The sequence below is a fragment of the Aphelocoma coerulescens genome, chromosome 1 (genome assembly GCF_041296385.1).
Source record: "Aphelocoma coerulescens isolate FSJ_1873_10779 chromosome 1, UR_Acoe_1.0, whole genome shotgun sequence".
Classification (NCBI taxonomy): Eukaryota; Metazoa; Chordata; class Aves; order Passeriformes; family Corvidae; genus Aphelocoma; species Aphelocoma coerulescens.
In genome coordinates this window covers 4864069-4889848 of record NC_091013.1, presented here as the reverse complement: position 1 = coordinate 4889848, position 25780 = coordinate 4864069, and the positions used below count along the sequence as shown (strand labels likewise).

The 25780-nt window shown below is 43.7% G+C and overlaps 1 protein-coding gene and 1 long non-coding RNA gene across 3 annotated transcripts in view; one reads left to right on the top strand and one right to left on the bottom strand.

Annotated features, from left to right (window-relative positions):
- Positions 1 to 4654: 4654 nt before the first annotated feature.
- LOC138117683 (uncharacterized) lies at positions 4655 to 7424 on the top strand. Its single transcript, XR_011154794.1, has 3 exons — positions 4655 to 4819; positions 5473 to 5566; positions 6378 to 7424. It is a non-coding gene; the product is annotated as an uncharacterized lncRNA (long non-coding RNA).
- A 1231-nt stretch (positions 7425 to 8655) lies between these two features.
- ABCG1 (ATP binding cassette subfamily G member 1) overlaps positions 8656 to 25780 on the bottom strand; it is a 52697-nt gene continuing 35572 nt past the window's right edge. For both annotated transcript variants that reach the window (XM_069018369.1, XM_069018457.1), the window contains exons 6-15: positions 23762 to 23907; positions 22984 to 23107; positions 21753 to 21867; positions 20904 to 21052; positions 20620 to 20721; positions 19321 to 19489; positions 18455 to 18555; positions 17861 to 18019; positions 16889 to 17007; positions 8656 to 15541 (exon numbers count right to left, since the gene is read on the bottom strand). In XM_069018369.1, the coding sequence (XP_068874470.1) occupies positions 15313 to 15541; positions 16889 to 17007; positions 17861 to 18019; positions 18455 to 18555; positions 19321 to 19489; positions 20620 to 20721; positions 20904 to 21052; positions 21753 to 21867; positions 22984 to 23107; positions 23762 to 23907 (1413 nt within the window). In that variant the 3' untranslated portion in view covers positions 8656 to 15312. The remainder of the gene's footprint in view (positions 15542 to 16888; positions 17008 to 17860; positions 18020 to 18454; positions 18556 to 19320; positions 19490 to 20619; positions 20722 to 20903; positions 21053 to 21752; positions 21868 to 22983; positions 23108 to 23761; positions 23908 to 25780) is intronic.

The window sequence follows — 25780 nt, the reverse complement described above, 5'->3', positions numbered from 1 at the left end:
AATATTCAGGGTTTGCCTTTATATAGATATAGCTGTGGGTTTGGGCTTTTTTTTCCCCTTGAGACATAGGGAAGGGTACCTTTGTTAGCTGATCACTGTGCTGGTCTGACTCAAACACCTCCTGCTCTCTGCATCACCCTGTCTCTGGTGTTCACAAGTCGGTCCCATGGGTCACGCTCAGAAAATGTCTCTGCCACACTAAAAGCAGCACATGGGCTCTCCCAACCCTGGCCTAAACCTGAAATGGAGCTGCTGTGTCTCACCAGACACAGGAGAATCTTCTGGTGTCGAGTGTGGCTGCTGTCTCTTGGGAGTCTTGGATGCTCAGCACAGCAGCTCGAATGCTTCCCTGCTTCAGCTGAGTGCCAGCTCGGTAAAGAGCCCAGTAAAGAGCCTCTGAGTCCCCTGTTGGGAATAAAATGGGTGAGCTGAGACTGCTGCAGCAGCAAACTGTGCTCAGGGCTCAGCAGAGGAGAACTGTTGTGCAAGGCTGTACTGCAAGGAGAGAGAGGGATGGAGACACAGAATCACAGAATGGTTTGGAGGGACACTTAAAGGTCATCCAGTCCAACCACCCTGCAGTGAACAGGGACATTTTCAACTCGATCAGGTTGTTCCCAGCCCCATCCAATCTGTCCTTGAACTTTTCCAGGGATTTCCAGGGACTTTTCACCTCTCTGAGCAACCTGTTGCAGCCTTTCACCACCCTCATTGTAAAAAACTTCCTCCTTAACATGCCTCCTTGGTGGTTTGATTTATCCCAGTATACTTTAGTGATGAGTAAGTTTATCCAGGCAGGTAAAAAAGTAGTCATTCATAAACCACTTCCAACAGGCTCAATAATGTGATTTGAATATGGTTGGATACTGGTTGTAGTATGAGCAATAAACTGAGCAGTGTACTGCAGGTCTTTGGAGGTGTTTCACAGAATCACAGAAAATGCTGAGTTGGGGGGACCCATAAGAATCATCAAGTCCAACTCCTGGCCCTGCACAACGCCAAGAATTCCTGTGCCTGAGGGGGTTGTTCAAACACTCTTTGAGCTCTGTCAGGCTGATGCTGTGACCACTGCCCTGGGGAGCTGTTCAGTGCCCAACCACCCTCTGGGGAAAGAACCTTTTCCTGATATCCAACCTAAACCTCCCCTGACACAACCTCAGGCCATTCATTCAGATCCTGTCACTGTCACCACAGGGCAGAGATCAGTGCCTGCCCCTCCTCTGCCCATCACGAGGAACTTGTGACTGCAGTGAGGTCTCCCCTCAGTCTCCCCTTCTCCAGGCTGAACAGACCAAGTGCCCTCAGCATCATCCCTGGGCATGATGTCACCTGCAAAAACCATGAACTGCTGTGCTGAGGCCAAGTATTCCCAAGAGCTAAGCCACCACAGGGTCACACAGCTGCTCCAGACATTTGGGGTTATAAATCAGAGTTAGTTGCTCACATCACAAATAATTATTACCTAAGGATCTGCCATCATCACTAAGTCCAAAGGGATGAATTTCTGTGAATTTACAGTAGGTAAGTGCTCGAGGTCTCTCTAGGTAGACTGTTATCCACACCTATACAAATGAACCAGAAAAAACTGCCTAGAATTCTAAAAATTAACATTTTTGGTGAGAAAATAAAGCTGGCAGAAACAGAGTGAAAGCCACAGCCGCTGAGGATTTGAAGACAACAGGCAGAGCCATGGCAGAGTAAAGTGAGATCCCAAAACAGGAGTGCACACCAAAGAGAAGTGTGCAGGACCTGCAGAGATGTGGCTACAAAATGAGGGACCTTCCTCTCCTCCCCTTCAGGGTCACTCTCAGGGCTCCCCTCACCTGAGGCAGTGTCCATAGGCCCCATTTACAGCCTCAGAGAGAAAAAGATTTGAATGGAGACTCACCCTTTGTACCTGCAGCTCTGCACACCTGCATTGCCGTGCAGTGAGTGCTAAATAAGTAAACAAAGTTCTGTATATTTTTCTGGAAGGGTGTTGTGGTGTGATGCTGGCTAAGTGCCAGGCACCCATGAAAAAAACCATCTACTTATTTTCCTCTGCTATAGCTGGGCAGAGGAGGGGAAATTGAAAACTCCATTTCCATGAGTTGAGATAAGGATTATTGGAAAAAAAAAAATGCTTTAAGGCAAAACAGGTTAAAACTTAAACAGTATAAAGGAAATTTATTATTAACAGAATTAAAAGTAAAAAGGGTAACAAGAACCAAAGCAAACCTTCAGAACACCTTTCTTTCCCAGTCCCTCCCTCTTTCCACCGACCATGCAAGGAGACAAAACATGGGGTTTTGGTCAGTATTTCACTTCTTAAAAATCTTTCTTCAGTATGCTTAAGGAAAAGAGTTTCTTCTGCTGTGCTGTGGGATCCTTCCCAGGGGAGATAGTTCTCTGCGAACTTTTCTAGCATGGTTTTAACTTCCACAAGCAGCAGTCCCACCCGAACCTGCTGCAAGGTGAGTCCCTCCCACATGCCAAGCAGTCTTCCCACAACTGCCCAGCGTGGGTCATTGTAGTTCATGGGGTTTCATCTTTTAAGGATGAGCTGCTCTAGTCTGGAAGTGAAGGCTCTCTTCCTCTCTCTCTAAAAGCAAGGGTCTTCTCTCTCTGTTCGAGTTCCTCACTAGATTACAGCTTTTCAGTATCCACATGCTCCAGCATGAATGCTTTTCTTCACAGGCTGTGCATGGATCTCTGCACCCCCCCATGCACCTCATGAAAGGGTTTGTTGTATTGTAGTCCTCACCACGGCTTGCGGGAGAATCTCAGCTCCAGCGCTTGGAGCATCTCCTCCCTCTCCTATTTCTTCACTGACCTCGCTGCTGCCATGTTGGTTCTCCTCACGTGTCCTCACTTTTCCTTTTCCTCTGACTTGGAAGAAAGTTGGTGTCTGTAAGATGCAATTGAGAGGTTGATCTCGTCCGGGCTCCTCATCAGGGAATCGCTCTCTCTGTCTCTTGCTGCTGGCCACGTTGTCCTCACCGGCACCGCACGGGTGGCTCTGGCCTCGGGAGGGCCCTGGCCACACAGTCCTGGCCTCGGGAGGGCCCTGGCCACACAGTCCTGGCCTCGGGAGGGCTCTGGCCACGCGGCCCCTGTGGGGATGGACCCCCCCAGCTGCCTCACCACCCCTTGGGAGAAGAAAGAGAACTTCCTGTGGTTTTTCCTTTCTTCAGTGTGTCATCACAGAGGCGTTACCAACTTGCCCAATTGGGCTAGTAACCTGCCCATCATCAGAACCTTCAGCAACTGGCTCTGTGCCCCACATAGAAGTTTTGAGCAGCTTTTCTCCCACCAAAAACCAGGCTGTGTCAAACCAACACAAAGGGGGAAAAAAGTAGGTCAGCGCTGTGATTTTCGTCAGCAAAGGTGCTACAGGAACCCATTTGTGTCAATTTGTGACACGAAGGCTTTGTGCTGATGAGGCCATTACACAGTGAATGACGTTTAAAATCCCAAACACCCAATAGTCCTAAACTGCAACCATGGCAGCTGAGTGCCACCAAAGCTCCAGCTTCTAATAAGGGCTGAATAGAGCATGTTTGGCATTGCAGATTGATTGCAATGGTGCTTCAGTGAGTGAAGATGTTCTACCGGCTTTTAAAGCAATTGTCACCAAGGAAAAGGTCTCAGAAATTGTTCATTTTGAAGCAATGCAGGAAAGCTGTGTTTGGCTGACATGGAGAAGTAATGGGAGAAAACTAGGACAGACAAGGAGCTCAGAGCAGATGGGTGCTAGCAACGAAGAACAAACCCGTAGCCATGTGAACAAGGGATTTAACTGCAAACACTTCCAAAAAAAGTGGTTTTTTTAATGTGTCACTTCCTTCAGGTGCCGTTCCCAAATGACTCTGGGAAGGGTATGGATCCTGCTACAGTGTCACACACCTCCTTTGGCAAAGCTCGTGTTCAAAAGAAAGATTTCAGACAAGGTGCTAAACTGAAGTGAAAAAGAATATGGAAACTGAAATCTTCCTCTCTTGAGAGCAGCTAAATCACACAGTGCTGCCACAGGTCTCTGCTTTACTAAAGCTTGAAAACTCGACCACAATGCCATTAAACAGCTCAGAGAACTGAAAATAAAACACAACAACCAAACCTGGCTCTCTGTGTTAAACCCAGGCAGAATGATGATCTCCGGACCCAGATTCAGTTTCCAAGAGGTTGCACTCATTGCCAGACTGAGTCCAAGAAGGAAATCTCTCTCTGAGGTGCAGGCTGCTAAACCTTCCTTAGGAGCAAAGTTCAGGTGAGAGTTTCAGAAGCTCTCAGATGAGTTTTCCAAGCAGCACTCTGCCAGAACCAAAAGTCCTCTTTGGGCAGAAGAGTCCATTGTTACTCTTCAGGTTTCTTTTTCCTCATCTGAGCCTTCTAAAGCATTTGAAAGCTGCCAGTGTTGGTATATGAACATGAGCTGCCCAAATACCTTAGAGAGCATGGATGGTCCCTGTCCCAGCACACCCCACTGTTGTAAAGTATTTAAACCTTGACAGTGTGCCCCAGCCAAACCATTTTTAGTGATTTTTACCAGAGCCCTCAGAGTGGGACCAGGCTGGAATTACCCTCACTGGCTTCACCTGGCCTTTCCACCTTCAGCTGCAGCACATCAGCCCCAAGAGGGTTTTTAAGCTCCAGTCTGAAGGTTTGAGGAGAGAGGTGGGGCAGGTTTGTGTATGTTTTTTGTCCTTTGCTGGTTGGATCTCCTGGGCTAACTTGGCTGGTGATCATTGGATGGGTTTTGTTGCTGTCATCATCTTGACTCTTTGCCTGGATCAGGAGCCCCACCTGTTAGAGCCCTCAGGAATTCATCAAGGACTGAAAGGTAAACTGTGCTAAATTGGGAAAGAAGCTGAAAAACTAAATACCAAGAAAGCAAGGAATAGATAAAAAAGGATTGTGCCACACTGGATTAAAACCAATCATATTGTCAGAAAAGTGTGTGCAGAGCTCATTGGGCAAAATAGAGAAACCAATCAAGCAATGTGAGATCTCATGCACAGCAGTTGCAAAATGTATGTGTACTGTATTATGGATAAGTTGTAAAATGTGTAAGTAGAATATCAGGTAAAGGTTTTAAGGTGTATAAGTAAAGTAATGTGTGTAAGTATGTATAAGCAAGTAAAATGTATGAGTAGTGTGATATGTGAAAGTTATAAGTTATAAAATATATAAATAAGTGAAATGTATGAGTAGAGTATTATGTAAAAGTTGTAAAATATATAAGTAGGTAGAATGTATAAGTAAGCAAAGTGTGTAAATAGGGTATGATGTCAAAGTTGTGAGATATGTGAGTGGAGTGTATTTTAAACAATAAGAATCATAGTGATTCACTGATCAGAAGGCATGAGTTCCTGCACTCCCCCAGGTGCACAATGGGACAACAAACATGCTCTCAGTACTAGATGAAAATAGCCAGACAAACAGACTTTGCTGTAAAATGTCTGTGCTGCAATGCAGAATGCACTCATGTTCCAGAACCAGCTGGGTAGCACTCGCAGGTGCTGTAGAAGAGGATGCAGCTTTGTTCCAGTTTGCTGTCCTTGGGTGCTCCTTCCCCCAACAGTGAATGGTAAAATTTCCATTTTTCACTTCATGAAGTTCCATTTTATATAACTTCTACTTACCAGAGTTGGGCAGGGTAAGACAACAAAGTACTTTTCTGCTGGGGACCAGTGTTTCTATTCACCTAGCTATGATAACTTCTTCTGCTTTGTGGTCTCCCTTTGCACACCCACTGTGGCACCCAGAAATCCCCCTTGGAGAAGCCACTGGACAAAGAGAGGCCCCTGTAGGGTGCTGTTCCCATCTGTCTCTGAGTTAGGTCTCTCAGGCTTCCTTCAACATGTGCTTCTGTTTCAGAGCATAACAGAAGGTTGTTTTGGTAAACAGCAATTTTTAAGGATTCAATACTAAAACACCACAATTATATGAGAATCTGGAAGTCTTGAATCAGAATATATCACTGCAGCTGAGCCAAATATCTTAACTGCTAAACATGTTGCAGAAATTCTATGAAATTCCCAGGGGTCTGACTTGCCACCAGAGCAGACTGACACTCCAGCCTGTGGTGTTCCCAGAAAGATTCATGAAAAGTAAATTTGGTGAGTAAAATCCAGCTCCTCCCTGCCACAAAATGAGATTTCCCCTGCTTCTTACACTTTTTGAGACTTGGCAATATGCTCCATCTAAGGGATGCTGCACCAAGACACAGAATGAGTTTCAACAAACAGAAGGAGCACAGTAAAAAGGTTTACTGTCCCTTTTGTTCCTGTTTTAAGGACTTTGGGGTTACTGTCTGATTCTTACACAGGAGAAAGACAACAAGCACCTGTAAGACTCTTGATGAAGCCATAAAATCTACTTCATATTTGACTCCACAGGTGCCATGGGGATGAGCAAGAAGATCCTAGGAACAGGTGGAGCTTTATTTCACCTGCCCAGCACAGCAAAACAGGCAGCAGGACCAGAGAATGACTCTGCTAGAAATAACTGGGGGAAACACTGCAATTCTGAGGGGTGTTCTTGCTGTCAGAGGCTGACAATGGATCAGCTTCATGTTTTGATAATGTTTTCTGTTTGTGGAAGAGATAGCACTGACTTTTTTTCTCAGCCTTCCCATGCGTGTGCAGGCACAGGCTCGGAATGGGAATGTCAGGAATCCAGCAAAGCCATCACACAGAGTTAACAGTGCATAATAAAATTCACAGATCTTGAAAAAATCTAAAAGGCACAGGAGAAAAAAAAAAAAAGGACACAAAACCAAACAAGGCTGTGAAATTTAAAAAGCACTAAACAACAGAAATGGATGCAATTAGTGTCAGTTTGACTAATCCAGCCCTTGACAGTTTTCTGCCCTAAATGGGGCTGGCAACACTTCCCACCAAGCCCTTCATGAAGGCTGTCCCAAGGGAAGATGTCAGTGCTGGTGGCTGACAGCACAGCCCCTGCTCACTGCTCACCTGGGCACTGCTCAGATCCCTGCACCCTCCCATGCTCAACAAGCCCATCTCTCTTACTCTGCCCACTTCTTTGGCTTCCTGTGCCTTTCCACCTGCATTCCAAAGCAGGCTTTAAATGGACAGCTACTGGAAAAGAAAGTTTCCTTTATTTTCGAACGCTCTTTATGTTATGAATCCATTTGCAGAGCACAGTGGATGGTAATTGCATGTGAGGTATATTAATTTTTGCAGTGTTGCTAATGAGAAGTTTATGGTTGAGTTATTTAATAGCATTAACTGCCATGTAAAATGCTTAAAGTAATTTCTGTTGCCACTCAGGCTATGAAAGACTCCTGTTCCTCCTCTTCCCTTCCTGATTTATGGACACCAGTTGGCACAGGGAGGCATTTAGTTTTTGGGAACATAATTCCTTCCATCTAGTACTATATCCAGGGCTATAAATCGTAACATAAAGTATGATCTCTGTCATCATGAGAAAACTGTCTTGAAAATGCAATCCTCTTGCATCCTTAGGGCAATTCATGCTTTAAGCATCACTGCTTGTGTTATTTCTGAGTGGGTACTTGTAAAAGTTAGGGCAGTTTTCTTTGAACTGCAGTGAGCAAGGCAGGTAATTTTGTTGCTGTGGAGGTCAGGAGGGATGGCACAAGGACAGTGATGTTTTTTAGGCTTGGCCTTAAGTCCAGCACACAAACACCATGAAACAGCCTTAAAGCTGCATGAAAGGCCACCCCAAAACACCATGAAACAGCCTTAAAGCTGCATGAAAGGCAAGTGAGTATTTGCCAAAGCACAGGACACCAACACTGACCCCTCCTCCTGGCACTGACACTGTTCTTGGGGACTCACACAGGTCAAGATTTCTGCCCAGGAGTTTCCCTGCCAGTGCAGTAGGAAGCAGCAGTCCAGCAGAAACAGGAAGCATATTGTTTTTGGCCAATGTGCATCTTCAGGAGAAACACAAGAAATTAAAATACTGTCTCCTAAACCAGCTGAAGGATTTCCTGGTGACAGAAATGCACAGAGGGCTGCAGAACATTGCACAGGTGCTGTGGCAGAATGAGGGAGAAAGGTGTTTGGTAAAATGGGAAATGGACAGGGGTGACTGGCAGGATAAAAACAGGGTTTCTCTTCAGCTGGGGAGAAGGGAGGAAGAAAGCCACACATTCCAGAGTGCCAAGCAAAGGCAAACAGGGAATGATCCTTTCCCACCTCTTGCCCTGAAACAGCACAGGGAACATCTGCTACCACTTGCAGGTAGCAAGGCCAAGATGAACAGAAGATCAGTCTGTGGAAGAAAAATCCACCCAAACTGGATGGAAACACAAAGGTAACTCATTCCACTGGTTCAGGAAGTCCTTCAGTTGTGTAGGGTTTCTCAGGGAAGCACCCCCTGATACCTGCTCTGTTTGGTTTGGAAGGAACCTTAAACATCATCTAGTTCCAACCCCCAGTGTGACTGCAGTTGATGTTTTCAAGGATTTTTACTGGATATTTCTGTAACCCACCTGTAGTGGGAGTTACCTGAAACCACCACAATCGGAAATGGGCAATTTTGTGTCCTTGCTGGCTGCCAGAACCAAGGAACAGGCAGTGAAAATGTATCACTACCAACACACCTTCCACCTCCCTCAGAGTGAGAACAGAGACAAAGGCAAATGTCTGAAAATAATAACACTTTATTTGATTTTTTTGTGTGTGTGTGTGTGTTACATTATCATAAATGTTCTCTAGTCTCAGAAAACAAAGCCCTAAGTTTGGAAAATAATGCACATACAAATCTTTTCTTACAGGTATTAAGTATACAGAAATATACAAAGATTTCTCTATTACTGTAATATATCATCAGAATGCCCCACATCCCACATTTTTACTCAGGTCCACTGTACCGGGAAGCATAAACTACAAAGGTAACAAGCAACCTGAAAAAGACATGGTTTGTATAATATAATTACATTATATGTATATATATCTACAACAGTGCAAATATATCACAGCGTGCAGGCAGCGAGGGTCTCTAGAGAAGCAGAATAGAACTGATTCCTAGTAATGCAAATGCATTACAGAAACAACAGTGACAGATTAGATACACAGAATATGCACACTTGAGCACGCTGATTTAAAATCATACCTTGCATTGACTCTTGCTTTGAAAAACAAAAGAACCCAATGTTAAGTAATTCAGAAACAGGTTCAAGGGCAGTATCTCACAATAAGGTCAGCTGACTCAGATAAGGTGTTTGATAAATCCATACTGACACAGGTAAAGGCTTGGCTCCACTGCAGGGCTTGTTATCTTATTTTTAAAAGATGCATCAGTGTAATCTTCTCAAATTTAATTTTCTTCTGCCGTAATTTTCTCAATTAAAAAAAAAAAAATTGCTCAGCAGCTCATTCACATTTGTAAAGGTTGGTATAATGAGCACTGAGGCCAGGAAAGCTGGTTTCTGGAAGTAACAGAAAGGAATTTGTATAATGATTACCCTAAATGGGCCACTATTATAAACTACCATGGGGTCAGAAAAAAAGACATCACAGATGCCACTGAAGCAGAAAACCTCTTCAACCTTTAAAAGCAGAAGCTTCCATGTTGCCTTGCAATCTGTTTAAAAAGACACTTTTTAGGTTTTTTCCTCTTGAAAGAGTAAAGCACACCCAGAGATCCAGCACTTTGGACTTTTGGTAGCTCAAAGAAGTCTCAAAGTCATGCCTCCACCTTTAACCATCCTGCATTGTTCCCAAGCAGTTCACTTTCACACCTCACGGGGACAGCAGTCACAAATACCCAGAAAAAAGGGACACAAGCACAGGCTGAGCTGCATGGAAGCCCCCAGAAAAAAAAATGGATCAGCAAAAGCTGGATGTGCCTTGAAGGCATAACCAATGCAGAGAATGCAGGCTGGGCTGTGGATGTGTTTTGTGCCAAAGGAGACACACCTTGAGTGGTCACCCTCTGTTTTACTGTGCTGGCAACAGGTCTCAACAGAAATCTAAGTCTCTTAAAAGAAGGTTCTACAGCTGACAACTGCATAAAATTATCATTCATTGTAAGATTTCAAAGTAACAAAAAGACTGAAGCTAGATTTATGCTCTGTGGTACAGTTACTCCTTCAGAAACTCCATGTGAAATATGTACAGAAACAGGAATAAAGCATTAAACAGAATTAAAATGAAACTTGCTATGCATGCAGGCTCAGCCTGAAACTTTTAGACATGTAATATGAAGAGTGATATGTGGGTTTATAGAAGTCACTCAGTGGGATACACCACAACCACCTCTTGGTGTATTATGGAAACAGGTATTCAAGAGGAGGGCAGAAGGAGTCGATCCCTGAAAATGCTACTGCCCCTGTTCATTAATGGCAGAGCTCCTGATTAACTCCAGTGGCACTCAGCACTTAATTTATGCACTCACCAGTGCTGTGTGGCACTGCAGTGATCAGCCTGCCACAAGCTGTCACAGAGGACATGACAAGGTGTCATTTTCTGCCTGCTTCTAGTTCCCAACAGCTTTTCACATGATCATACTTTATAAATGGATCTCCACACACAAATTCCTGAGTAATTGCACTCTATGGGGCTGTTGTGGTAGGAAATAAAGGATGGTATCCAATGAAGGATGGACACTCTCCTTAGTGCTATATTTACAGAGATATTTTTTGTTGTCTTTTATAGCACTAGCCAGATTAAGTTCTAGTTGGGCTTTGGACCTTCTAATTTCTCCTTACATAACCTCACAACATCCTTGTAGTCCTGCTGGGTTGCTTGCCCCTTCTTCCAAAGGTCATACACCCTTGTTTTGTTCCCTGAGTTCCAGCCAAAGCTCTCTGCTTAACCAGGCTGGTCCTTCTCCCCCCATGGCTCGTCCTTTGGCACATGGGGATGGATGGGCTGCTCCTGCTGTGCCTTTAGGATTTCCTTCTCCAGGAACTCCAGCCTTCCTGGACTTCTCAGCCCTTCAGGGCTGCCTCCCAAGGGACTCTGCCAACCCAGCTCCCAAACACAGTCTGCCCTCTGGAAGTCCAAGGCAGGAGTTCTGCTCCCACCCCTCCATCTGTCTGAGAACCAAAAACTCCACCATTTCATGACCACTGTGCCCAAGAGGATCTCCAACTATCACATCAGCCACCAGCCCTTCTCTGTCCCCAACAGGTCCAGTGGGGCACCACCCCTGGTTGGTTCCCTCACCAGCTGTGTCAGGAATTACCTCCCACACACCCAAGGAACCTCTTGGACTGTTTCCTCACTGCTGTGTTGTATCTCCAGCAGACATTTGGCAAGTTAAACTCTCCCACAGGAACCAGGGGGATTGATCACAAGACTTCCCATGGAATATTTCATCTGCCTCTTCATCCTGGTTGGGTGGTCTGTAACAGACTCCCATCAGGATATCTGCTTTGCTGGCCTTCCCCCTGATTCTTAGAACCCAAAAATCCACCCAGCATTGTGTAATTAGGACAGGTAAGATCCTCTGTGAGGATCACTGGGGTGGCACAGGTCAGTATGTACCACACGTCCTTGCAGGAACGAGGGTTTAATAAAACATTCCTTTCTGCTGAGAACACAGACTTTGACACAAAAGTGTGGATCGAACTGTCAATCACCTGAGACATCCAGTACTTGGACTCAAGTTCATTATCTCCCACTTACATAACCAGCTCTCCCTGTTACATGTGCACATATTCCTCTCTTTTAATGAAAATAGGGACTTTGTGCTCTAAATTCTAAGAGCTGAAGAGCATCTCAGCACCAGTCAGTCTTCTCTTACTCCCTTTGGCCTGTAACAACGGAATCTTCTCAATTTCCTGTGAGTAGAATCTGCTTTCCAAGTCTTTTATTTAATTGTAAATAATGAAGCTTCAAGTTATTTTTAACAACCTTCAGGGTTTTTCAGATTATAGGCAAGTTTCCACGAAGAAAAACAACAAAAGAAGGGTGAAGGACCTACAGTCTTAACTAATGCACACAGTAACCAAAGCAAAGTGTCAAAACAAGTCAAAATATAACAAGGAGGCCAACAGGACACTAAAGTCTTCCTACAATTCCAACAAAAATCATACATTCAGTTTTAAAGTGACCTTTAGAAACCTCTAGCCTCTTACACAACTTTTAGTCAGACTGTGAGTGGTTCAAATGGTAACAGTGGCATTGATTTCAAACTGGTTATGGCTCTTTATATATGGCTATAAAATTGAAGATTTGAAAATTGGGGATTTGAAGTCTTCAGAATCTTGCTGGCCTTGTTATTCTTCCAAGTGAAGCCTCCAGAGCTTCACAAAGTGCTGCTCAACACAACAGCACATGCATGCTCAGCCCATTAGCCTGGGAATGTGATTTATACCAGCCTGTTAGAATTTATCTCCACATAAAGAGAAAAAAAAGCCAACCTAAGACTACATTAAAAATCTTTGTAGTACATGAAAACATAACTGGGATGGATTTTAAATGATTCTGTCCCAGAGCAGTGACAAAAGAGAGATCATTTGTTAATTTGAGAGCTAGGGAGGGAAAAAATTACTATCTCATCTATGTGTATCACTGAGTTTCCAGAGAATTACTGGGATACTACAGTCTGGAAGCATTCCTTAGAATAGTAACTTCCAGCTAAATGCTGCCAGCAGAAGGCTGGAAAAAGCATATCTTAAAAAAAAAGAGTGACAAAAATTATCCCAGAGCAGGAATTTTCTCAGGAACACCCATGGAGGACCAGATTTTTGGCTTCTATAACACAACACAAAGTTACAGTACAGGAGGACATGCTGCAGGCTGAAAACATAAAATGAGAAAGTCTAAAACCAGAGGAACAGGCACAGATAACAAGACAGTATCCAAGGAACTCACATTGCAAAACTGGTCTAGATGGGAGAGAACAGCATCCTTTAAGTTACCAGTGTTGAAGTGCCAGCAAAGTCACCTCATCTGGAACTCTGCAAGGGGTTGTCAGGGTGGTATTTGGTAAATGGTGTTGGTAAACACAAAACATGAACCCTGAAGGTATTCAGTGCCAGGGATGTCCCACTCTTCGACCTCAGCTTGGAGCAGATGTCTGCAACCCAAGAGTAATTTGGCAAGTGTAGTCCTCTGTCTGCTTGCAAAAAGTGTTTGAACTGCCTGTAATACTCACAAATACTTTGAGAGTCATGAAATAATCAAGGCACGTTGTGCCAAAGGGATTTCAGCTTGTGCCTTATTTAAAAACTGTTCATAGCCACAAGTATTATTTAGAATAGCTCAGATTCTTAATTTCTCAAATCTGACAGCCATGTGGGTTTGTACCTGCTCGTGATTATGCCTGGAAAAGCTGCAGAGATGTACAAAAGCTTTTTGAGAAAAAACAGCAACAAAAATTATGCAAAGAGGCTATCCAAGGAATTTGTTTTTTCTTCTTCAGTAAAGATTGATTTTTTACTTTCACAGGTCAACCTTATTTTCAGGGAAAGTTCAGCTAGCCTTCCTAAAATATGTGACTTGATTTAAAGCCTTCCAGACCACAGGCTTAGTTCAAATGTCCTGAGTTTAACAGATACACACAGTCTATGTCTGTATTGGTAAATCAAACAGAGCCTGGGCACGGGCCAGGAAAACTGGGAAAGAACTGTCTTCCCTGCTAAATGGCAGACCTTCATCCCAGCCCAGCCAGAGCTTTTCCAGACAGTGTTTGGGCTGTTTAGAAGTCAGTACAGGGGCCATTCCTAATGGCCCCAGGTGTCTGAGGACTCACAGAGCTGGCCCTGGCACTGTTTATTTCACTAGGATAGACACAGCCATGGAGTCTCGGAAGAGTTTTGTGAATTTTTGACTGCTGGGGGCCAGCACATGCACCAGGTCTCTCTCATCTGCTCTGCTGCCATGAGCTGTTGGGCTCCTCAAGGGTCTGCTGACATTGAGCTGCTTCCAACCTACAAGACTTCAGCATCCTGATGGGAATAATGCATTTACAGAACCTGCAGGCCTCACCTGGGGGTCTGGGACACCAAGATAAATTCACAGCCACGGCAGAAGGTTGTGCAGTTTGCACCAAAGCTCGCCAAGGTGTCCAGTGTGAGTATGGTGGATTCATTTTGGGTTGAAAATCCAAACCCATGAAAATCAGTGACAAAATTCACATCAACTTGGACCCCAAATTCCCCCTGCCAAATTTACAAAGTAACCCAAAGTAACAGTTTCATTGATGTTCCGATCAATTGATTCCCATGTAGACTTAGGGATGAGAACAAAACTGCCTGGCATAATTAGACCTGCAGCATTACAAGGTCATTTGTGTATTCGGAGGGGAGTCCTACACAGAGTGTGTTGCAGATATAATGAACACCTCTGGATGAGGCAGTCACAGGTGTTTTAACACAGTAGCCCAAGCTTTAATCTGTGGACAGCTCTTGCACTCCTTTAACAATCACTTTAGGGATAGATCCTGCTTTCACAATTTAATTGAAAATGAGCCTTGGAGTGCTGTGATTTTTTTCATTTGCAGGAGGTAGATCAAACAGATAATGAGCAGAGTTAGTATCTCAAAATATTACAAATACTAAGGATTTAAAGACACTGCAAAAGAATATTTTTTTCAACCATTCAGTGACAGCTTGACCATGTCTAACTGCATGTGCTATCCAGTGCTGCTTCCAAATAGGACCAGAGGTTTAGTGCAGATTCAGAATCTGCCTTTTCCTCCTATCATTACAGTTTTCAGATATGAGACCAGCTCGACAAGTAAAGCACCAGAATTCTAAATTCAGACAGAAACAAAAATAATTACTTGAATCACTTCAGGTTTCTTTTTAAAAAGTATCCATATTAAAAAGATGTCTTTACCTTGTTAATACATTTACAGACTTTTAGCCAGAAGGGGTAGTTCTGTGGAAAAGAATTGCAAAATAATACATAGAAAACCGCAAAGATGAAATTCTGAATTTAAAAATATGAGAGAATCCTATTTTCTTTGCATTCCTCATTTTGCATCTCATTACCTTGTCAACTAGAGATGACATTACACAATTCTGGCTACCAGAACCGATCCTGGTGACCTTATCCCAAAACCGGTTTTCAAAAGGAAAGCTCCTGCAGCCAGGTTTCTTGTTACAGCTACACTGCCTCGGTATTGATATTCTGTGGTGCAAAATTCCCTTCTAGTTCTTCTTCCTAGTTAAAGCTAGAAAGTGTAATGAAAACATGACCCAACCCAACTGGACTGATTGGCTTAACACTGTATGTCCACTATCCCATTGTGGCTCTCCATGGGCTCGGTCAGGACAGCATCGGGCTGGGCACTGGGGACCAGCCTGCCACAGTGAGACAATGTCAAGTGCCCTCTATTGCATGTCTAAAGTTCTCCTACTGCATTGGTTTAGCTGCTTTTCCTTTACCTCTCCGCTCGGATTTTGTATCTGAGGACAAAATAGGCAATCAGGCGCAGAGAGAAGAAGAAAATCCCAAGAACAATGAAGTCCAGGTAAAGTTTGGCATTTTCTACATCCAGTTCTCTCAGGATGGCCTCTGATTTTTGAAAATGGCAGGTGTCATCTTTGTCACAATGCAGATCTTCTCGATCCAGTCCATAGATGGAGAGGATGACCCCTTCGAACCCATACCTGGAAAGAAGGAGGAGGGATTACAAGGAAAACCCTGGTGATCTGGTTAGAAGTGCAATACAATCCCTGTGAGAGCTCAGCTGAAACTCTGAGGGGTTCAATATTGTTCTGACACATCTGTCTCGGGGCACAGTTCTGTCCCTGTTACAATCAGGCACATCACATGTCACGGGCATTTTACGTAAGACGGAACAAGGGCAGGAGTTTTGCCTTTGACTGCTTCCAGTTAGTGCACAGAAAAACATTAAATCAGAAGGCAGCATCATTTCAGCTCATAGTCAGGAATTCCCCATTTAAAAGTGACAACATAATTTTGCTTTTTTCTTTTTTTTTTTTTTAATAAGCAGCAGGGATGCAATTATGGCTTGAAGTCAGAAATATATTAAAACCAGCATCAATCTAGAACGTCCCTTCTCCTTCCCTCTGTGCACTAATGGTTTCACTGACAATGCTCCCAGGCATTTGATTTTGCAAGCAGACAAACAGCATGGGTCCCATGCACACGGGATATCCCATGCATAGGACAGCTTTCTCTGGCTTCAGGAGACCCCACACGGGCCTGCCAATGGTTTAAGGCCTCACCTTGAATTCCAGGTATTAATTCAGAGGGTGCAGTCTCGTTATCTTTAATAGGAATCTGTGTAAGACCTCACTTGGCAGCAAAGAGGATTTGTTTTGCCTGGGGTTTCTCAGTAATAGTGCAGCTTGGGCAGGGTAGGGAAATGGGGAATGGGAAAATTCACCTCTCCTAATTTCAGCTATAAACATTTCAGTGTCTAGTCTAAACTATCCCTCCAGAGATTTCCTGATGGGAGTTGTCCCACCTTAAGACAGCTGTGTCAGACACAGACAGCATATAAGGTGCCTATGGATCTTAAAGCAGCAGTTTAAATTAGAGGTGACACAAATCCCGTGGCTCTTGTGGCAGTGCGCCTGGAAAACTTAAAAACAGGCCTTTATCCAACAAACCTATCTAGCATACAGCAGTGAATTACACTACATTTTCTTCCAAAATGAGGTGCTGGCATCAATTTCTCAGTTGGGGGTGTCACTGTTATTTCAGAAATCCCTATTTATATTGCAAAATCCCAGAGGATTTTCCTGCTGTGCAATCCCACTGAATTCAAAGGGACTGGCATGCTCTTGTGGCCTGTAACCTGTTCCTGTTTATTTCACAACACATAACAACTTAAAATGCAGTGAGATAATGTGGTTTACATCACACATATGTTTACACTACAAAAGAACATGCTGTGAACAGTCTCTTTGGCACCCAAAATAACCAAGCAAGCAAAGGCAAACAAACAGCATTTCCAGATGGGAGGCTGAAGGCTTCCACAGCAGTACCTGACATAGGAAATGTAGGACATCCACTGGAGGTATGTTGGGATGGTATCAAAGCTGACAAAAAACCCAGAGAACAGAAGGACTGGGATGGCAGTAACTGGGCCCACAAATGTTGCCACCTGTGAAGACAAGGAATAGACAATCTCTCCTCAGAAAGACAGAGAAAAAACAAAAATTGACTTGCTTTTCTATTATTCTTCAGAGTAATTCTACTCCCGAAAATTATCACATTTTGAAATATTAGAAAATTGCTGGTTTTTTGGTTTTGTTTTTTTTTTCTTTTTTTGGTGAGATTTCTTGTGAGGGGAAGAGCAGAAGCACAGGGATCACGCAGTAAGGTTATGCTGGTCTCCACAGGGTGGCACAGAGAGGGAATCAAGTGTTCTACTGCAGAAATCTTGACAGCATCAATGCATATTGAGGTCAGAATCATCAGTAACCACCAGCACCACAGAGCAGTTCTGCTGTGCAATGGTCACCTCAGCACATCTCCTGCCAGGAATTACCTGACCAGCTTCCAGTCATGCCAACAGCTGCCTCTCTCCCTCCATTTCCAGAAGTTTGGTTTTTGGACAAGCCTTTTCCTACCTTTCCTTCTACAGTTTTATTGGATAAACCAAAAAAACCTTCTCCTGAGCTACTGTGGAAAATTTCCAGTTTGTAGGGACACAGAAACACACCTGTCCTGCAGTCCCCAGGACCTGCTCAGTCTGGGATGAACAGCAAGTGACAATCCACCCAAGCAAGGGCAGGCACAGCCCCTTCAGGTGAGGCAGGAACTTCAGAGCCTCACATCCAGGGCAGGTCTGTGCCCCTTACGCTGATGTGAGCGGGGAGCATCAGGAGCTCCATCACAGCAGGACAACTTTCTGCCTGTCACCTCTCAACACACATCCTGGGGACACAGCAGCAGTGACAGGGAGCAGAGTTAGGAGACAGCAGAGCTCCAGTGAGACCACGAAACATCAGTACCTGGAGGGATGTGGAGGCTGCACCTATGAGCAGGCCCAGAGACTGAGCCACCAGGGATGTCATGGTCCCCAAGGCTGCGAAGAGGACGAAGCGGAGAGCGTCGGAGGGCTGGGAAGTCATCCAGTACACGATGCTGCAGTAAGCCACAGGGAACATGATCTGCAAGGACAGGCACTGGGAGTTATCCCTGACAGCTGAACATTGACTGTTACTCTGAGTAAGACAAAAACATGGGGGGGTTCTAATTAATCCACAGCTCTCAGCCTTTCCATTGCAGGACAGGCGTGTGATACCTGCCTTTCTGCTTGGGCATTTCAAAACAGATTCCACTCACAGCCCTTCACAGTTCCCCTTCTGCAAATAAGCAAAGCTTGTCATCTGTTTCTTAAAAGAATGTTGGGTCAGGTCTCAGCTTTTGTCAAGTCCTGCACTCTTCAGGGTGCTGCTGATTCAGCCCTGAAACTTCAGCAGACACATATGGACATTTTCCCCACTATTCCAATAGACAAAATACCAGTACTTATCTTCTGGGCAAGTGGGCTTGTCACTCATCAACTTAAACGGTTCTATTTTATTGAAGAGTAGAGCCTTTACCTGAAAAGGAACATCAGCCATGGTTTTGGCGAGGTAATAGGCTTTGAGGCTGTACCAGTAGTTCAGATGCTCTCTGAGAAACACTCCCATCTCAAGGGGAACTGCAGAGAACACAGATCGTTCAGTTAGACTGGCAGGGTGCAGTGTTGCTTCACATAATAACAACACAGCTTGTCCATATCTAATCCTGCACTGCTGCAGTCCCAGGGTGGCACTGGAACTCTCAGGTCTTCGACAGAGCAGCAAAAGTTTCAGTGATTTGTAATGAAATATAAAAAGTCAGCCCCAGGAGCTGCTCACTGTGGAGGCTATGGACTAGTCTACTCAGATGATCTGAACCTCCCTTAAAGAGGATTTTTCAATTAAAAGTGATGTGAAAACTTAAAGAAATTGGTTATTCCTTTTAATCCAACAGGGACTTCAAGGTAGCAGCGCTCCCAAAGGAAGTACAAAACAGTCCATTCCACAGGAGTTTGCTTCTGACACCACATGAATAAGATGATTTTATGCAGGACTCATGACTTGGAAGCTCCAGAGAAATTCTTACATCCTCCTTAAGTCCAACCATGAGTTCAGGGCATGGTTGAGATGCTCTGGGATAAAGAGAAATTCCAGTCCAGGACTGTAACACTGAACTGTCTGTGCTGAAAAGCCCTGGCAAGACAGGGGAGGGAGAAATGCCTCTGGCCAAGCCTGTTTCTGCTTGCACAGCAGTGCTTCTGTGGGTGCAGGATTCATCCACCCACCTCTCTTAGAAGTAGAATCACAAGTCAAATGTCATCTTATACAAAGCAGAGACATCCCAACACCCTCCCACCTCCCTGCAATCCCCTCCCCTGTGCTGTGACACAGTGCCCCGTACTCACAGGTGAGGACAGTTGGCATGAGCGCAGCAAACATGAGGAACAACATGGAAAAAAAGAGGAATCCCGAGTTGCTGAGCACTTTCTTGGCCTCATTGCCAATGCCCAGGTAGAGCAATCCAATGAGTAGCCCAATGCCAATGTGGGAGGTGATCCGCAAGTGTGTCAGGACCTGTGACAAGCAAAGAGCGGCATTTATCAGAAAGTCTGGGCTCAAAAACCATGCCAGTGTGGCTGAAATCAGATGGAAAGACTGCAGGAAAGGAGCACTTATGCCCAGAAAATCTTACATAGAAATCATTGAATGGTTTGGGTTGGAAGGGACCTTAAAGATCATCTAGTTCCAACCCCCTGCTGTGAGAAATGTTAATTTCCTACTGGCTAAGAAAAATTATGAGCTTCCCACGAAAATTTCTTCCAGTAAATACAGGCAGGAACTGCAATGCTGCAGCCTGAAATCTCACTGTCTGACAATATCATGGAGCCACTGGCTCTTATTCACCAGGGGAAAGAGACTTCCTGACTAAAAGATAAATTTCCCCAGAGCAGAAGAGAAGCAGAAAAGGCATTTCAGGCTTCTATAGACCAAAGTAACTTCATCAGGAATAAATTAGCTTTCTGTGCCTTCTCTACAACACAGTATTCCCACAAGAGGCTTGGAAGAACAGAAGAAATAATAACATTGGGAACAACTGCAAGCCTTTAGAGTCGAGCAGGAAAAAAATATCTTGAAAACAACATTGGCCTTCAATCTGTGTATCAGCAAATCAGTTACAGTTTCCCCTGATCTTAACTCATTAACTTAATTAGTCCTTGTTGACAAATGCACTTACAAAAAGCAGCAAGGGAGAACAAGTTATGGCAAAGAAGCAAACTTTTTATCCACCAGTCTTCTATTTCCAAAAATGAAGACTTTAAGTAGTAACTTTCCACCACACTGAAATTATTATCTCCGCCATCCTGAATTTTCTGGAAAACCTAGTTTTGTGACACAGCAGTACAACTTCTCAGTCACTTTTCAGTAGGATTAATAACTGTATAAGGGACCTGCCAGCACAGAGGGGATTTAAACTTTAGGTTTTTAGGCCAGGTGCTTCTGAGTGCTGTGTAGAAAGGTGTAGTTCACAATGAAGGTGATACAGTTAACAGCAAGACTGGAAGATCAGTCTCTTCCCTTTGAAATTCTGTGATAATGTTCACGGATGAGCTGCTGGACAGGACCTTTGAAGTGTATTACAAACTGCCTCACACCCAGCTGAACAGACCTTTTGGCTACAAAAGTTATTATAAAGCCATTCTTACCGAGTCCCTCATGATGGTGAGGAAAGTTCTTTTGAAGAGGATGCAGAACTGGGTTAGGCAGCTGGCAGAGAAGCTGTGGCAGCCTTCTGTGGAGGAGGAGTCCTGCAGAAACACATCACAGAATAAACTCCTTCCTTCGCAGTATCTTGTTTGCTTTTCATTCACAAAAGCCCACTCACATCAGCTGAGTGTGCCCAGAGACTCCTCCACTGACCAGGGATTTGAATTCCCTCCCTCCCCCTGCAGCCCCAAGCCTTGCCCAAGAGCTGTGATGCACAAAATACCTCTTCAGAGGGCCGGTGCCAGAGGAAGGGGTTCAGCTCGTTCTCCCCACCCACGTCTCTCTTGTAGTCCGTGTCACAAATCCTCTCCCTCACGGCCCTGACCAGGCGGCTGTTCTGGTCCCCGTACTCACCCGAGGCCACTTCCATAACTACAAAAACAGAGGGTTTAAGTTACTGCTTTGCACTGCTGACCAGGTACAAGCCTTGTTATTAAATCCCATTGATGCTGCAGCACTGAAAAAAACAGAATTTTTTCAGTACAGGCTTCAAAATGCCACGTGCAAATTCTTATCTATACAAACAACATTTAAATGCATCTTTCCACAAATCTTCAGGGAGGTCTCTTCATCCTGGAAGTTAAAGGAACCATTTCACAGGAAAGGCAGTGAATGCAGGTAACAAAAAATGACAAAAGCCTATTTTTGTGGCACTTTCCGCTTTTTTGGAATTAAGAAACAACACTGAAAAACCCTCAATGCTCTTATCTGTACAATACCACAGTGGTACTCTTAAGATAAAAGAAACCCAAGCAGAATACTGGGCCCACTTAAAAAAGCCACTAACATTAGTTACTATGAAACACTAAAGAACATGCTTTATCTTTCATTTCCTGAACTTTGACTTCCATCCCAGAGAAATATTCACTGAACTGCACCACTAGATGGCATTCAAATTACTTAGGAAAAAAAAAAATATCTGATTAATTTTATTTTGAATTTTGGTACATATATGAACACACACACAGAAGAATATATGTACAGAAGTATAAATCACACCATGGTCCCCATTACCCTGAAGGTGCTGATAAAATACAAAATAAATGAAATAAACTATTCAAGTTGTCCTTACCAAAATCTGCTGGGTTGTGGTAGGTTGGGCAATTCAACCCCAAATCTCTCAAGTAAGGGACGAGGTTTGTTACCTTCCCACGGTAAATGCATTGACCTTGACTTAGAACATAGAGCTGGAAAACAAGAAGAAAGGAAAAAAAAAGAAAAGAAATAAGAAAAAACCTGAAATAGTACCAAAATATTTGAACCTGTTGCCTAATAACATCTCCTTGTCCCTGTGGCAAGAACACCTTGGGAAGATCTGTCACCACTTGAAATTAACTCTGCATGGAATCACGACTAACAGAAAACTGAATGCCTGAGGTTTGAATTCTGCACACGTTGCCTCCAGGACGTGGAACACATTAGCACAGAAACACACTAATTCCAGCCTTTGGCACACGCTGAAAATAGGCAAGGAGCTGGAGAGCCAAGCCATCTAATTTCCACACATTATGGATATTTTGGGCTGGGAGACGAGGCTGGTGACTGCAGGAATGGAAGGAGAGCTGGGGCAGCACAGCAACAGCAAACAGCTCTATCACTCTCATTTTTAGCCACACTGTTGACTTTAAATAAACCTCCCTGCCAGACTGGCAATCTGCAAGAGTTTGTTCACCTGTGGTGGTGGAGGTTTTCTCTCAGCTCTCACAGGACTAATCTAAATCCTCTAACACGACTGAGGTACATTTTTATCTAATCTAAACACACACAGCCCACATCCCATTGTTAGGTTGGAGAAAAGTTCTCCAACTGACTTAATTTCAATTAATTTTCAATACTAAATTCAATTATTATTATTATTATTATTATTATTATTATTATTATTATTTCATGTGAACTACCTCTTCTCAATCTACACCTGTGTATCTAGGCTGAGAATATGTACTTGCAACATTGCAGACATTGACACTGCAGCTCTCCTGCTTTTATATTGCTCTAAGGTACTTCAGTGACAGCCCTGTGCACAGGAGCAGTGCTGGGTGAAGGCATGATAATCAGCAGTGCAAAAACCACGATTTCACAAACCTAACAGCCAGATTCTTCACAAAGACGACACATAAATAAGGGAAACATGCAGATAAAGGGGAAAAACATAATCAAAAAGTATGTTTTGCTCTTATTTCTTTAAATTCTTTATCTGATTTGTAGCCACCAACTGGAATTATTCATGTTTTTGATCAAAGAGTGTAGCCTTGAAAGCACAACCCACCTAAACTACACATCAAGAGGAAGTTTGAGAGCAATACCTGGTCAAAGAGCTCGAACAGCTTTGCACTGGGCTGGTGAATGGTGCAGATGATGGACCTGCCACCCTGGGCCAAAGCCTTCATCAGAGACACCACCTGAAAACACGATGCACTATCCAAGCCACTGAGAAAAAAAAAACCAAAGAGAAGTTTGTTATCCACAGGCACCACCCAAAACTGGCACACACATTTGCTACTTGGTCTCTCATTATTGTCCTTTTACAACTTCTCTCTGTAGCAGTTTAATTTTATCATATGCCAACCTTATGCTTGTATTTCTCCATCAGGCTTTTAATTATGTTGGAAGCATGCCTGAGAATGAAGAAGAATATTCTCAAAGCTGCCTTAAGGGACTTCTACATCTTAGGGCTGCAGATGTAAATGCTCCCAACTTTAATGAATAGATACATATTCATAGCTTTCCCAGCCTCCTCCCAGACTGATCACATTCATTACCAAAAGTCACATTTTAAAATGTTTATATTCAAGCTGTCTTTGCTTGAAAAAGAAATCCATGCCACAATATTTTCCTCTCTCTCTTCCTTCCTGCTGCAGTTTGTGTCTGCTTTAAATATTATTTATAGCCCCACAGTCCAGCAGTTGTAGCAGTGACCCAAGGCACTAAGTACCCAAGGCAAATTATTTCTTGCCCTTATTCAGTGCTTGCAGGCACAAAATGAGCCTTTTCCAAGAAGTTAGAGGTGAATAACTTTTCTGCAGTGCTGCTCTACTCTCTAAAGCCGTATTTGTCTATCTTTAATTTTTGGCCTTGAAGTACCTGGTTGGCTCATCGAAGAACATGACAGGAGGGTTGTTCACCAGCTCCAAAGCAATGGCAAGACGCTTTCTCTGGCCTCCAGAAAGACTCCCAGTCCTCGTGTTAGCACATGTCAGCAAACCGAGGGCTGTCAGGATTTCCTTCACCTGCAGGGAACAGAACATTCCACGTTGTTAGAACATAAAAAACCTCCAGCCTCTTCACTGATTTTCATGGAGATTGTGAACCAGCTCATGACTTTGTTTCATCACCCACACACTTAAAGCCTTTTTCCATCTAAAGTAGCATTTATTAGACTCAGTGTTAAGAGTCCACCACTTACTGTTTCGACCCAAATTCTGCTTGTTTGTCCTACATGACCTCACTCAGTAAAGAGGTGAAAAAGAAGTGGAAATCGGTTCTTCAATAGCTGTATATTTATGGATATGACACTGACATCAGAAGAGCTTTGCAGCATTTGAGGGGTAATTACACAGTGAAACCAAGAAGCTTCTTTCAACAGAACTCTGGGGTTGTCTCTACAAGGGACTCTATAACAAAAACCAGTGGTTTCTATAGAGCAGTGACCTCCTTTATCTCATCTGTTCTCCACAGTCTCCTCTTTAAAGTGCAGCCATTGATTTCAAGTGTTTTCATTCCCCTCAGAGTCAGTTCATTTGTCACAGGTACTCTCAGATGTTCGGGATTTCCTCAAGGCACAGCCTCAGGAAGGGCACAGCTCGTCCCTGGGTTTTTGGAGCAAAAGCAGAACAATCCCAGGCACTATGATTTCTTCTGTTTCAGCGACTGTAGATCTGGTCTGGTAGCCCTATATAAGGGGAATGTAGCTTTTTGGCATCAGTAAAAGCATGGACACAAAAATGAGTGAACCCATGAGCTACGCTGCTCATGCAAGTAACAAAATCTACCACTTCAAAGGCAGAAAGCAGCCCAGACATTTAATACTTCACCTAAGTTCAGGAAACAGAGCCCACCATTTCTCAAGTACCAACTGCTTGGATGGAGGGAGTTTTCCAGAAAGAGTGCCTGAGCTGGTGCAAACTGGTGAGACCAACCAGGGCCTGACCCTTTGCTTGTCCTGATTTTGACTTCCAGCAGTTCCCTCTCCCACTAAGAGGGAGTAAAAAAAGAACAAAACACACTAATCCTTGCTCTCAGAGAAAAAAGCCCAACTACCTCATTCCCTTGATCTCTAGGAAGGGTAAACAGGGCCCAGGCAGCACAAGCAAGGTCAACTAGAAACATAAACTGTGGTTCACTGGAGCATTTTCACTTGCCCCTGCTTTAAACAAGAGCCTGTAATCCTGCTAGCATGAGTGTATAAATTCATAACATTTATCTGTGATAAACATTTACACTGCAATTTACAACAATAAAATGAATTATCTTCTCTTGCACAGGCCTCTAACACTAACCAGAAAATCCTTCTAACATGTGTTGAATAAACACAGCACAGTATTTTCCTCAAAGAGCTGCTTGTAATTACAGTGACAGTGTGAACAAGGGAATTAACTTGCTTGGCCTAACTTCACCAATGTGTAAATGAACCAAGGCTTCCAAAGTACAACTAAATCAACAGCTGTTTCTATATAAATTTATTTTCCAATTAAAAAACAACCTGTGTTTACCAAACACAAGTTGATTCCTGTAAGCTTCCCTTCTGATTTTCAAGGATTCTTTTGAGTCTGAAGAAATGCCAGTTGCTTCAATTTCAAAATAAACACAAAGGATAATCACAAAACCAGCTGCTCTACCTAGGATGTTGCCATAGTTTTCACCTTTTAGGAGAAGTTGTACTTTTCCCCATGGATGGATGAGAGGGGCACAGTTCCTCATGCAGGTCCAGCTGGGTGATTTATCTCACCCCACATGAGATGCCTGAGCTGTCAGACACGCATGGAAGAGAATTCAAGATGCTAAGGTGCATTAACAGGAATCCTGCAAAACCTGTGAGTTTATTTCAGTAAATCTTTCACAATTTTGCAGTCTCGTAGTGAAAGCAGCTTTCATGGAGACTGC